The sequence below is a fragment of the Aquarana catesbeiana genome, linkage group LG01, assembly GCF_042186555.1.
Source record: "Aquarana catesbeiana isolate 2022-GZ linkage group LG01, ASM4218655v1, whole genome shotgun sequence".
In the NCBI taxonomy this organism is placed as follows: domain Eukaryota; kingdom Metazoa; phylum Chordata; class Amphibia; order Anura; family Ranidae; genus Aquarana; species Aquarana catesbeiana.
The window spans coordinates 34726893-34739162 of record NC_133324.1 but is presented as its reverse complement, the minus strand read 5'-3'; the positions used below and the strand labels follow the sequence as shown (position 1 = coordinate 34739162).

Genomic DNA, 12270 nt, shown 5'->3' with positions numbered 1-12270 from the left:
CCGGGCAAATGTAACATTCTCTAATCTCTAACATTTGAGAAAAATAGCCATGAGACCATTTGATCATGAAAGTTACCATTCACCAATAGAGAAAATGGCCTAACATTATAGGCTAAGAACATTGGACCAGCAGTGGAAATAATATGAGGAAGACTTCTGCACTGTGTACAGTCCATGGAGAATCCTGTGTGAACAGAAAAACTAATTTTCAGTCAGGATGAGACAATGGTCTGATATAAACTTTGGCTGTTTGGGCATTCAGGCAAGTGGCCAAACTTTTGCCCATCCAACCTTCTTTTGGATTGGAGTCAATAATCACATATAGAAGCAATATTTCTTCAGCTTCCATATATGACAACCTCCTGCTGTCAGTGATTCCTAAGGAAGTAGTGCATGCTTGTACCCGAGGCATCCCTAGGAACCAATGACATCACTGGAAATCCTGGCCACATAAGCAAAGGGGTGGGGATAGCAGTGATATCACTGCCCAAATAGGGTCACTGGTCATATTTGAGCATTTTTCATTCACAAGAAAATGGCCACTTTCCATTTTTTTGTGAATGAGTAGGGGGGATACCATGTAGTCATTATATTGGGCTTCTAGAATCTGATAAGCCAACCCACCAACAGACCCTCACAATCACTGACCAGGGTTGTGGGGAAGAGGCTCTTGTCCTTATCAACAAGACATCCCCCCACGTTGAAGGCATGTGGCCAGGTATGGTTCAGGGGGGAGGTGCCTGCTCCTCCCTACCCTTTCCTGGCCAGCCAGGCTGCAAGCTCAGAATAAGGGTCTAGTATGAATTTTTAAGGATACCTCCCACATTTTTCTGATTGTTTTGTTGAGTCCCATCTTAAAATCCATTTTTTTAGGGTATGCTACATAAAAATGACTTTTACAAAGAAAATAATGTTAAATTGCAAATGACATTTCACTGCCAACTTCTTAAAAAACAAAAAAACAAAAACCCCACTGAAACGTTCAGCACTTTTTGAACATGATAAGATGCACCCTTTAAAGGCAAGATTTGGATATCCCCCTCCCCCAGCATGTTATTTAACCCTTTCGCTGCCAGGTCCATACGGTGTACAGACCTACAACTCTGCCCCCAGGTGGTCAAGTCTGTACTCCATACGGACCTCTTTTCTCCATCTTCTATAAGCTCATGATCACTTCAATGACCATAAACTTATAGCAGAATTGTTCAGCAGACTCTGCTGAACAATTCTATAAATCTGATCAGCGAATTACAACCTGCTGATCAGAGTTAATAACCCTAAATGTTACCACCCCGCCCTCCATGCTGCCGCTTCCCTGTCCCCAGCCTCTCCACCCCACCACTCTCTTCCACCTAAAACTACTCCCCTCATTCTCCTTTCCTATCCCCTTCACCCCGCTTCTTCACCCCAGCACTGATTACCCCCCTCCACCCAATTAGACCCCTCTGCAAATTAGATCCCCGCAGCTACCATCATAAGCCGACATCCATCCTCTGCCACTTCTGCCAGCTTCAGGTGCTGCATGGGGCTTGGGGGGGTCCAGATGTGTCCCCCCATCACTCAGATAACCCCCATACCAGCCCCCACACCCATTATCCATGGCCGCTCTGAGCAGCATCCCTCCTTCCCCTTCCGCAGCCTGCAGCTTCTGCTCTGGCAATCTGTCAGACTAGGGATCATGGTGTGGGGGTGGTGCAGGTGTGGGTGATGTTTTGGCTTGGGGGGCTTGGTAAACATATGTTTACCACCCCCTCAGTGTAGCACCCTGGGTGCAGGTGGTGATCACTATGATCGTTCCTAAAAGTCCAATGACATCTGATAATAGTAACCGTGAGAGTTACTATTTATCAGACTGTCATTTTATGAATAAATGAGGAATCTCTATACAGATCCCTTATTCATTCAAGTAAAGTGATACAGAAAAAAGGACTATCTTCAGTGCCTTAAGCTGGCCATACACCTATAGATTATCTGCAGATTTTCTATGGTTTGATAAAAAATGTGCAACAGATCTCTCCATGTTCGCTAAACTGTGTGGATGGAGGAATCTCCCACTTTTTCCATCTAACCATAGAAAATCTGCAGATAATCTATAGGTGTATGGCCAGCCTTACTCTGTCTGAAAAAAAAGAGATGTGGGGGTCATTTTAAACCTCTGATATCTCACCAAAGACCCCCCCAAAATAAATAAATAATTGCTTTGGTAAACATTTGGGCAAATATTGTGGGGCCTTAAAAATCAATAGCACCTTCTTTGTATTCTACTGGTACCAATGCTTTCAGAAAATATATGATTTGCGGTGGTCCTTCACAAATTCTGAAAACTGTAAGTGAAAAATGAAAACTTCCAGATTTTTAGAGAAATTTTTGGGTACATTTGATTTTTACCATTTTGCAAAAAGGCGCAATTTAAAATTTACAAATATTTGTTATTTATTAACTTCATACTGGGATTTAGTAGGAATTTTGTAAAATTAGCTGTGTTTTTATCTGCTAATAATGGTTTTAGTGTATTTTGTGCAAATATATTGGTTTGATAAACATTTGCGCAAATACCGAGGGGTCTAAAAAATCAGTAGCACCTTCGTTTTATTCTAGAGGTCATATGCTTTCAGAAAATGTATGATTTTTGGAGTATTTAACAAATTCTGAAAGCTGTAAGGGAAAAATGACAACCTCATATTTTTAGAGAAATTTGGATATTTACATTTTTGCGTACATTCGATTTTCACCAATTGGCAAAGAGGCGCAATGTCAATTTTTTTTGTTATTTATTAACATCATACAGGTTAAGCTTTCATATTTAGTAAGGATTTAGCAGGTATTTTGTAAAATTAGCTGTGTTTTTATCTGCTAATAATGGTTTTAGTGTATTTTTTGCAAATATATCGGTTTGATAAACATTTGCGCAAATGTAAGGGAAAAATTAAAACCTTCAGATTTTTTGAGAAATTTGGACATTTACACTTTTGCGTCTGTTCAATTTTCAACATTTTGAAAAAAAGACAAAAAGTTATAAATATTTGTTATTTATTAACTCAATACAGGTTAAGCTTTTATATTCAGAAGGAATTTTGTGAAATTTGTTGTGTTTTTATGTGCTAATAATGGTTTTAGTGTATTTTTTGCAAATATATTGGTTTGATAAACATTTACGCAAATACCGTGGGGTCTAAAAAATCAGTAGCACCTTCTTTTTATTCTAGAGGTCATATGTTTTCAGAAAATATATGTTTTTTTAAGTCTTTTACAAATTCTTAAAGCTGTAAGGGAAAAATTAAAACCTTCAGATTTTTGGAGAAATTTGGATATTTACACTTTTGCATCTGTTCCATTTTCAGCATTTTGCAAAAAGGCAAAAAGTTACAAATATTTGTTATTTATTAGCTCAATACAGGTTAAGCTTTTATATTCAGTAGGAATTTTGTAAAATTTGCTGTGTTTTTATCTGCTAATAATGGTTTTAGTGTATTTTTTGCAAATATATTGGTTTGATAAGCATTTTCTCAAATACCGCGTGGTCTAAAAAATCAGTAGCACCTTCTTTTTATTCTAGAGGTCATATGCTTTCAGAAAATATATGTTTTTTTTAGGTCTTTCACAAATTCTTAAAGCTGTAAGGGAAAAATTAAAACCTTCAGATTTTTGGAGAAATTTGGATATTTACACTTTTGCATCTGTTCCATTTTCAGCATTTTGCAAAAAGGCAAAAAGTTACAAATATTTGTTATTTATTAGCTCAATACAGGTTAAGCTTTTATATTCAGTAGGAATTTTGTAAAATTTGCTGTGTTTTTATCTGCTAATAATGGTTTTAGTGTATTTTTTGCAAATATATTGGTTTGATAAGCATTTTCTCAAATACCGTGTGGTCTAAAAAATCAGTAGCACCTTCTTTTTATTCTAGAGGTCATATGCTTTCAGAAAATATATGTTTTTTTTAGGTCTTTCACAAATTCTTAAAGCTGTAAGGGAAAAATTAAAACCTTCAGATTTTTTGAGAAATTTGGATATTTACACTTTTGAGTCTGTTCAATTTTCAACATTTTGAAAAAAGACAAAAAGTTATAAATATTTGTTATTTATTAACTCAATACAGGTTAAGATTTTATATTCAGTAGGAATTTTATGAAATTTGTTGTGTTTTTATGTGCTAATAATAGTTTTAGTGTATTTTTTGCAAATATATTGGTTTGATAAACATTTGTTCAAATACCGCGGGGTCTAAAAAATCAGTAGCACCTTCTTTTTATTCTAGAGGTCATATGCTTTCAGAAAATATATTTTTTTTAGATCTTTTACAAATTCTTAAAGCTGTAAGGGAAAAATTAAAGCCTTCAGATTTTTTGAGAAATTTGGATATTTACACTTTTGCGTCTGTTCGATTTTCAACATTTTGAAAAAAGACAAAAAGTTATAAATATTTGTTATTTATTAACTCAATACAGGTTAAGCTTTTATATTCAGTAGGAATTTTGTGAAATTTGTTGTGTTTTTATGTGCTAATAATGGTTTTAGTGTATTTTTTGCAAATATATTGGTTTGATAAACATTTGCGCAAATACCGTGGGGTCTAAAAAATCTGTAGCACCTTCTTTTTATTCTACTGGTCATGTGCTTTCAGAAAATATATGGTTTGTTTTTTTTTTACAAACTCTGAAAGCTATAAGTGAAAAATAAAAAAGCAAAGGGAAAATTTCAAAAATGGTCTGGCCACCTGAATGTACAAAATAGAGCACAGGGCCTGAAAGCGAAAGGGTTAAAGGAATTTAGCATTTTTACTGTTTTACTTTAAGCATTTTATTAAATCATTGCTCCTGGTCAAATGGAAATTAAAAATGTTTTTGTATTGGTGCATGTTCCTCAGAGCAGTGCCCACCCACTATGCTATTTTACACCTCCTTGCCTAGTAGCCTAGAAAATTAGCATTTTTAATTTGTTAGCCGAACAATGCTCAAACAGAACCCAAGGACATGTAGTTCTGACAGTACCACTTCAAGCCTACTGTGTGTAAAGTCCCATCAGCTTCTACCTCTGCTACAGGTACTAGTCCCAAAAGGAGCAGGCCACTTTTATTACCACTGCTAAATGTGACAGCTTCCTCCTGGTTGTTAGAGAACTGTTACCTGTTGGCATCCTGACAACCAGTGACTCATCCCCTACCGGCGCATTTAGCTGCCAGCCAGGGATTCCTGACTGATAGGTAAATCGTAACATACAGCAGGGATAAAAAGGTGGCTTTGAATCCCTCCAAAATGTACACCAGGTCCTTTAGTCCTGGTATGAATCTTAAGTGGAACCCCACAAAAAAGAATGAGGTCTCCTCAAAATTTTACACCAGACCCTTATCCAAGCATGCACCCTGGGTGGCTAGGATGAGGGGGGTGGGCATTTGTCTTCCCCATTCTGAACCATGCCAGGCCACATGCCCTCAACATAGGGGTACCTTCCTGGGGGGGGGGGGGGCAGTTGCCCAGCATCCTGGCCCAGTAGTTGTGAGTAGGGGCTTGTCTGGCTCTTGAAGTCTCTTTAAAAATAAGGGGGAAAAATATTATCTTCTAAAGAGCAAAAGTATAGTTTTTACGTTTTTACATGTTTATGCTTGAGGTTTATTATTGAAAAATGTAAAGTAATGCACTTACTAAAGTGCTAAATATATAAATGCAAGTTACTAGCGAGGGAACCCCTGAAGGAATTGAGGATGGAAAAGGATCTGGGGATTCTTGTAGATCACAGGCTCAGCAATAGCATGCAATGCCAATGTGCAGCAAACAAGACCAACAGTCTCCTAGCATGCATTAAAAAAGGGTATCTACTCAAGAGATAAGACTTTAATTCTACCACTTTATAAAACTCTGGCCACATCTGGAGTATGCCATCCAGTTCTGGTCACCAGTCCTCAGGAAGAATGTGCTGTAACTGTAGAGAGTCCAGAGAAGGGCAACACAGCTAATAAGGGGGCTGGAGGACCTCAGTTATGAAGAATGACTACAAACATTAAACCTATTCTCCCTAGAGAAGCATTTATGAGCAGATATGATCAAAATATGGCAATATCTAAATGGTGATTCTAACATAGAGAGTAAACTATTCAGTCTCAGGTTTCTTAAGAAGATATGCAGCCACTCAAAGAAGTTGGGTGAGAAGCGGTTTAACCCTAAACTCTGTAAAGGGTTCTTTACTGTTAGATTGGTAAGGATGTGGAACTCCCTCTGGTGTCAGAGAGTGTTGATAAAACTTTGAGATGGACATCTTAGTGAATGCAATCTACAGGGATATGGTAGTGACATAAACACACAAACACACACAAATGCACATACATTGAACTGGATGGACTGATGTCTTCATTCAACCCTATCAACTTGTAACTATATGCTTAGGTTTATGTGTCTATATAAGACATGTGGTTTATATAAGACAAGTGGATAAGTGGTTAAAACAATTAAAACAAATTATTTGGGGTACAAAATACAGCAAGTAGGCTCAGATTCTGTTTAACAATGTCTCTTTAAGACACCACTGGCAGTGGAAAGTTATGTGTATTTAGTCATTGTGTCCTTCTGGGTGCACCAGGTCCTTCACAATACCAGTAATGAACTGGCTTTTTAAAACAGATTGTGGATCTCCTGCTCCTCATTTAATTTTTTTGGGTGTCAAACTATTAACTTAACTTTTCCTGCCTGACCACTGCATATATACTGTATATGCGACTGATAATTAAAGTCAGATAGATTGGTACAATTACATCATAGTCGTAATAATTGACTCCAGGGGACTGACTTCAACCAGGTACTATGATGACAGCTGTCGACCGGAATATAACTGCTCTGGTCCGTAGGTTTGAAATATGTCTTCATTTCAAACTGGTGATTAATAACAGTAATTATTTTTTTCATAGCTGGTCCAATTTTTTAAAGATATACCCCTGTTGTTATTCTTAAGTTGTACCATAACCTTTTGCAAGGAATCATGTCATCACATTTTAGCTGCATTTATTAAATGGAGGGTCAGGGATCTTTTATAGGCTGACTGGGGTAAAGATGTATGGTGGAGTAGGTATTGTGCAGGTGAATATTCAAGTGAATAGGTTGTGATGTATGATGTGATGTGGTGGACCTCTGTCCAGAATGGTTGTATACGTGGTCAATTCCACCATACATGGAGCAATGAGCCTATTTAAGAATTGCATCTCCAGCATGTGGGAGAAACCTCGGGGTAGATTTTGTGCAGTATATTAGGTGTCCTATACATCTAGAGTATATTTTAAATCCATTCTATTGTGTAGAGACGTTTGTCGTCCCTTTGTGTATATGTGTGTATATGTGTGTATACCTTTTCCCAATCCTCTGTTGATAGGTCAAGGGCTATGTCCCATTCCCATTGCTGACTGGCTTTATTTCATTTGGGGTATAGCTGGAAAACATCTGAGTGTACAAGTCAGAGATCAAGTTATTTTGAGGTTCGGACCTGCAGCATAGTGATTCAAAACATGACTGGTCTCTGTACCATATAGATTAAGTTATTTAGAGCTAAGCAGGAAGTGTTTAATTTGTAAGTATGAATAGAATGTTATAGATCTGCCTGGGACATGGGAGGATACGGTGTCATACGGGATAACATTGCCTTTTTCAAAGAAGTATACGGCTCGGCTGGAGACATTGGGGTCTGTGAAGAATGTAGCGGGATTGGAAAGGCCTGGTGGGAATTCTGGGTTTCTATCGATGGGGGTTAATGGACCAGGGGAGGAGGAAATGTTTAGTTTCTTGCATACTGTCTGAAAGACCAGTAAAGTGGGGCCTGTTAAAGTGTGATGGTGCTATCTTTTGGTAACATGTTTGGCCTGATCCATGGGAGGTGTCGAACCGGGATCTTGGAAAACAAGTCCTCCACTCTTATCCATGCTTTAGTGTGAGTATGGACATGCCAGTCTATCGCCCTAGCAAGGTGGCACGCACGACCAATAGTATTTACAAATATCTGGAAGGCCAATGCCTCCTTTCATTTTGGGGGTCACTAGCCTTATCAACTTAATTGTGGGTTTTGGTCGTGCCATATGAAGTTGGTACAGATCTGTTTGTACTCTGTGAAGAAGGCTGCTGGGATCTTGATAGGCAAGGTCTGTAGGAGGTAAAGGATCCTTGGGAGAACATCTGTAGGTCTAGGAGTAGATTGCATGCAGTTTAATGGGAATCTGAACTCCCAGATATGTGATGGCCTGAGATTCCCATTCAAAGGGGAAGTTTTTTGGACAAAGTATTAGTATGCCGTGCGGGAAGGATATGTTCGGTGCCTTGGATTTGGAATTTTTTTTTTTTAACCATAGATTTTTATTGATTATCACAGTATACAATACAATGTATGTTGCATTCCTTATATCAAATTAGTTATACAAAATGTTAACACAAGAAGGGATTGCAATGTACAAGTATAACGACTTACATGTAGACCTCTTATAATACAATAGAGTATTGCTTTACTAGGAAATAAAACCTGTCAGCCCATCTGGGTTCACACTGTGAGCAGGCTGTTGATTAAGTATTATTAAGAGGCTCACCCTGAGGTCTGTGGAGCTCAGTCGCTACGTTGCTGTTTGTGCTTGATAGTACTTATTGAGGAACATAACACATAAACTCTTGCTTAGGTTGTAGAGCTATACACATATTCTTGCCAGGCTTGGGTCATATAGGTAAATTATTGCTTCTAGAGAGCTGGATCTTTCAATATTATTATTATTATCACCACTGGAGGGTGATCATTATACCTTTTTATATCAGATATCGACATTCTCAGGATGTAAAAATCACACATTATATATGTGAGGAGGCTTTTGATGAGATTCTCCATATATCCCAATATTTATGGAATACCGAGGCTCTCCCTTCCTTATATGTACACATTTTTTACATGGTATATTGTGTGGAGTATTTTTTGTGCATTGTCCCAATGATCCACACACGCTGAGGATTTATTACTATATTGTATTGCTATCTGCCATTGGCGTAGTGTGAATTCTTTTTGTAATTCTTTTCCCCATTTAATCATGTTTGGTAGCTAAGTTTGTATATGAAGGGGAGAAGCAGACTTGTAAAATAAAGATATCCCTTTAGCTTTACCTCGGTATTTGTTCCTTAATTAGTTCCATAATACTAGAGGAAATTCTATGTGATGGACTGGGTTCGCAGTTTGGTAGTGCTTTATTTGTTGGATTTTGTACCTGTCCAATGCATTTAGGTCCTGTATATCATCTGTGGAGAAATGCGTCCCTTTTTCACCCAGGATTGAGTAAATAGTTCCGGAATTAGATGTTCAAATGAAACTAAGGGTAGGTTTAATTTGCTAATTGGTGTTTCAGTGAAATTTTGTCCTGTTAGTGAGGACTATGCAGTTGGTTGAATGGTTGGGCAAGGAGGGATAGTTGGGCTGTGGTGCAAAATGGCCACCATAGCCAGTGCAGGGAGGTTATGTCCAGGTGTAACCTCTCTTTCCAAGTCAGCCCACCTATTGTCAGTGTGGCAAGAGAACCAGTATTTAACTTGTTCAAGTACTGCGGCTATGTAGTAATCTTGTGCATTGGGTAGACCCACTCCCCCAAGATGTTTAGGTTTATACAGATTTGTCAGTGCTATTCTGCATTTTTTCCCCGCCCATTCCTAAAGTCCTAAAACAATACAGCAATTTGGGGAGAACTTGCATTTGATATGTAGCAATTCTGCCAAGCCACGTCAGGTGGAGTTTAGTTCCTCTTCCACTTTAGTAAGCAGAGGAGGGTAGTTACAAGGATATATTTTAGAGGAAGATGATGTTAGCTGTATACCTAAGTCGGTAATTGAAAGGGATTCCCATTTGCAGGGGAACTCCTTTTTAAGTTTGCTGATCATTTCTTCTGTTATGTTTAGAGTAAGGGCAAAGCATTTAGTTGTATTGACTTTATAGAAGGCGACCTCTCCGAATTTGTTTAGTAATGCTTGTACAGCAGGGATAGAGGAGTCTGGTTTAGTTATATTTAGAATGATATCATCTGCAAATAATCTAAGTTTGTGATTTTCAGTGCCTATGTGGATAACTTTTACATCAGCATTTGATCTTATGTATTTTGCCAGAGGTTCTATAACCAGAGAGAAAATAATTGGGGACAGTGGGCATCCTTGACGGGTCCCGTTTGAAAGTGCAAATGGGTCAGAGAGTAAGCTGAAGGTATAAACTCGGGCAGTAGGATTGGAATAAAGTGACATTATAGGTGTGTGAATCGGACCAGATATACCCAACTTTATGTAACATGCTAGACAGGTATCCCCAATGGACGCCGTCAAAGGCTTTTTCTGTGTCTAGTGCTAGGAAGACGCTAGGTTCCTTGGTGATTTCTGCGACTTGCAGTAGGTTTAGCATCCTCCTAGCGTTTAGCATCTTCCTACCGTCAGGCGCCTGCCTGCCCTTTACAAAGCCTACTTGATCTAATCCTATGAGGGATGGGGTAATTTCCATAAATCTATTGGCTAGGATTTTAGCATAAATTTTAAGATCTGCGTTTAAAAGGGAAAAAGGCCTGAAATTTTGGGGCAATGTCGGGTCTTTGCCTGGTTTGGGCAGAATGACAATGACTGCTTGGAGCATTTCACTCGGGAAGGTTCCAGACTTCGCTGCCATATTGAAGACTGCAACTAGTTTAGGGATAAGTAGTGTAGTAAAGGCCTTGTAGTATTCATCGGAGAACCAGTTTGCTCTGGGTGATTTATGCATTAGGAGTGCTTTTATGACTGCTTCTACTTCTACATTGGTAATGGGGGAGTTCAGTTTCTGTAGTGTGGTACTATCTATCGAGGGAAGATGGATTCCCTTGAAGAAATCATTAATCTCTATGTCTGTAGTTTGGTGAGTACATGGGTCTTTATTGAGATTGTAGAGGGAGCAATAATAATCTTTAAATGCGTTAGCTATGTCTTTTGGGTTGCGCAGGGAGGCGTTAGTTTGATGATCCCTCATCTGAGTGAGGTTGGAATGTGCTTTTCGCTTTTTGAGCTGGGACGCCAGGAGTTTCCCTGCCCTGTTACTTTGTGAATAAAATTACATTTTTAGTCTTTTAAAGTATGTGTCATAGGCCGCTCTAAGCTCCTGCCATAGTTCCTCATGGCAGGAGGTGAGGTTTTTTAGAATTTGGATAGAAGAGGTGGTGGAATTTTTTTGTGTTTAGCTTCTAATTTAGCTTTAGATTTGTGCAAGTTTGTTATGCGCTGCAGCTTTTTTTTTTCTTTTCTCTGGAAGCAATTTGTATAAGGGTTCCTCTAGTGAACGCCTTGTGTGCACACCAAACTGTCATTGGGGAACAGTCACCCATATCATTGATATGGAAGTATTCATGCATTTTCTCTTTAATCTCATCCTTAATCTGGGGTGCGATAGAAGGAACGTGTTGTTTCGCCCTAGGGTTTTGTTGGAAGTAGAGCTGGTATCCGTAACCTCAATAGTCACAGGGGCGTGATCTGTCCACGTGATGTTGTGAATATCAGCTCTCCATACATTTTGCAGGGAAAACACATCTGTAAGAAAAAATTCAGTCCTAAAATAACTGTTATGGACCATTGAAAAGTATGTATTGTCCCTTTCCGTGGTTCGGAGACAACACCATAGATCAAGAAGTCTCTCTTCCATGCACAGAGATCCTAAAGTAGGCCTCCATCTCCGAACCACTGAATAGGAGTCAAGATCATCATTCAAAATCACATTGAAGTCTCCGCAAATTAGTAAATGACCCTTCTGCATTTGCTTAGCAGTATTAATGACCTTACATATAAACCTCAGAGGTCTGACGTTGGGTGCAAAAACATTTACCAAGGTGAATGAAATGGCCTTGAGGATCAATATGCTTTTGTAATAGGGAAAATTATAATGAGTCCTTGATAGCAATCAGAACTCCATTCCCTTTAGCTGAATTGTTGGCTATAAAGATGTGCAGAGATTTAGCATGTGAGCACTTTGGCGGGTTGATGCTGGAGAAGTGCGTCTCTTGCGTACATATGAGGTCACAATATAGGTCCATTGCATCTTCCAGAAAGCTCTCCCTTTGTACGGACTGTTCAAGCCTCTCACATTGTATGTCATCATTTTAATGTTCATTTGGTTATCATGAGGTGCTTTGACGCCATCCAGTGGTAATTTTTGGTAATAGAAGAGATATGAGTTCTTTGCCTGATGTGTGCAGATGATGAGGTAAAACTTTTTGCATAACCATCAAAAAACAAATGGTAGGTAACTCAAACTGAACTGAGCTATTCA

At 38.6% G+C, this 12270-nt stretch overlaps 1 protein-coding gene across 1 annotated transcript in view; it reads right to left on the bottom strand.

Annotated features, from left to right (window-relative positions):
* LOC141139717 (vomeronasal type-2 receptor 26-like) overlaps nucleotides 1-10980 on the bottom strand; it is a 33295-nt gene extending 22315 nt beyond the window's left edge. The window contains exon 1 of the mRNA XM_073626147.1: nucleotides 10447-10980. Within this exon, the coding sequence (XP_073482248.1) occupies nucleotides 10447-10980 (534 nt within the window). The remainder of the gene's footprint in view (nucleotides 1-10446) is intronic.
* Between the last annotated feature and the right edge of the window lie 1290 nt (nucleotides 10981-12270).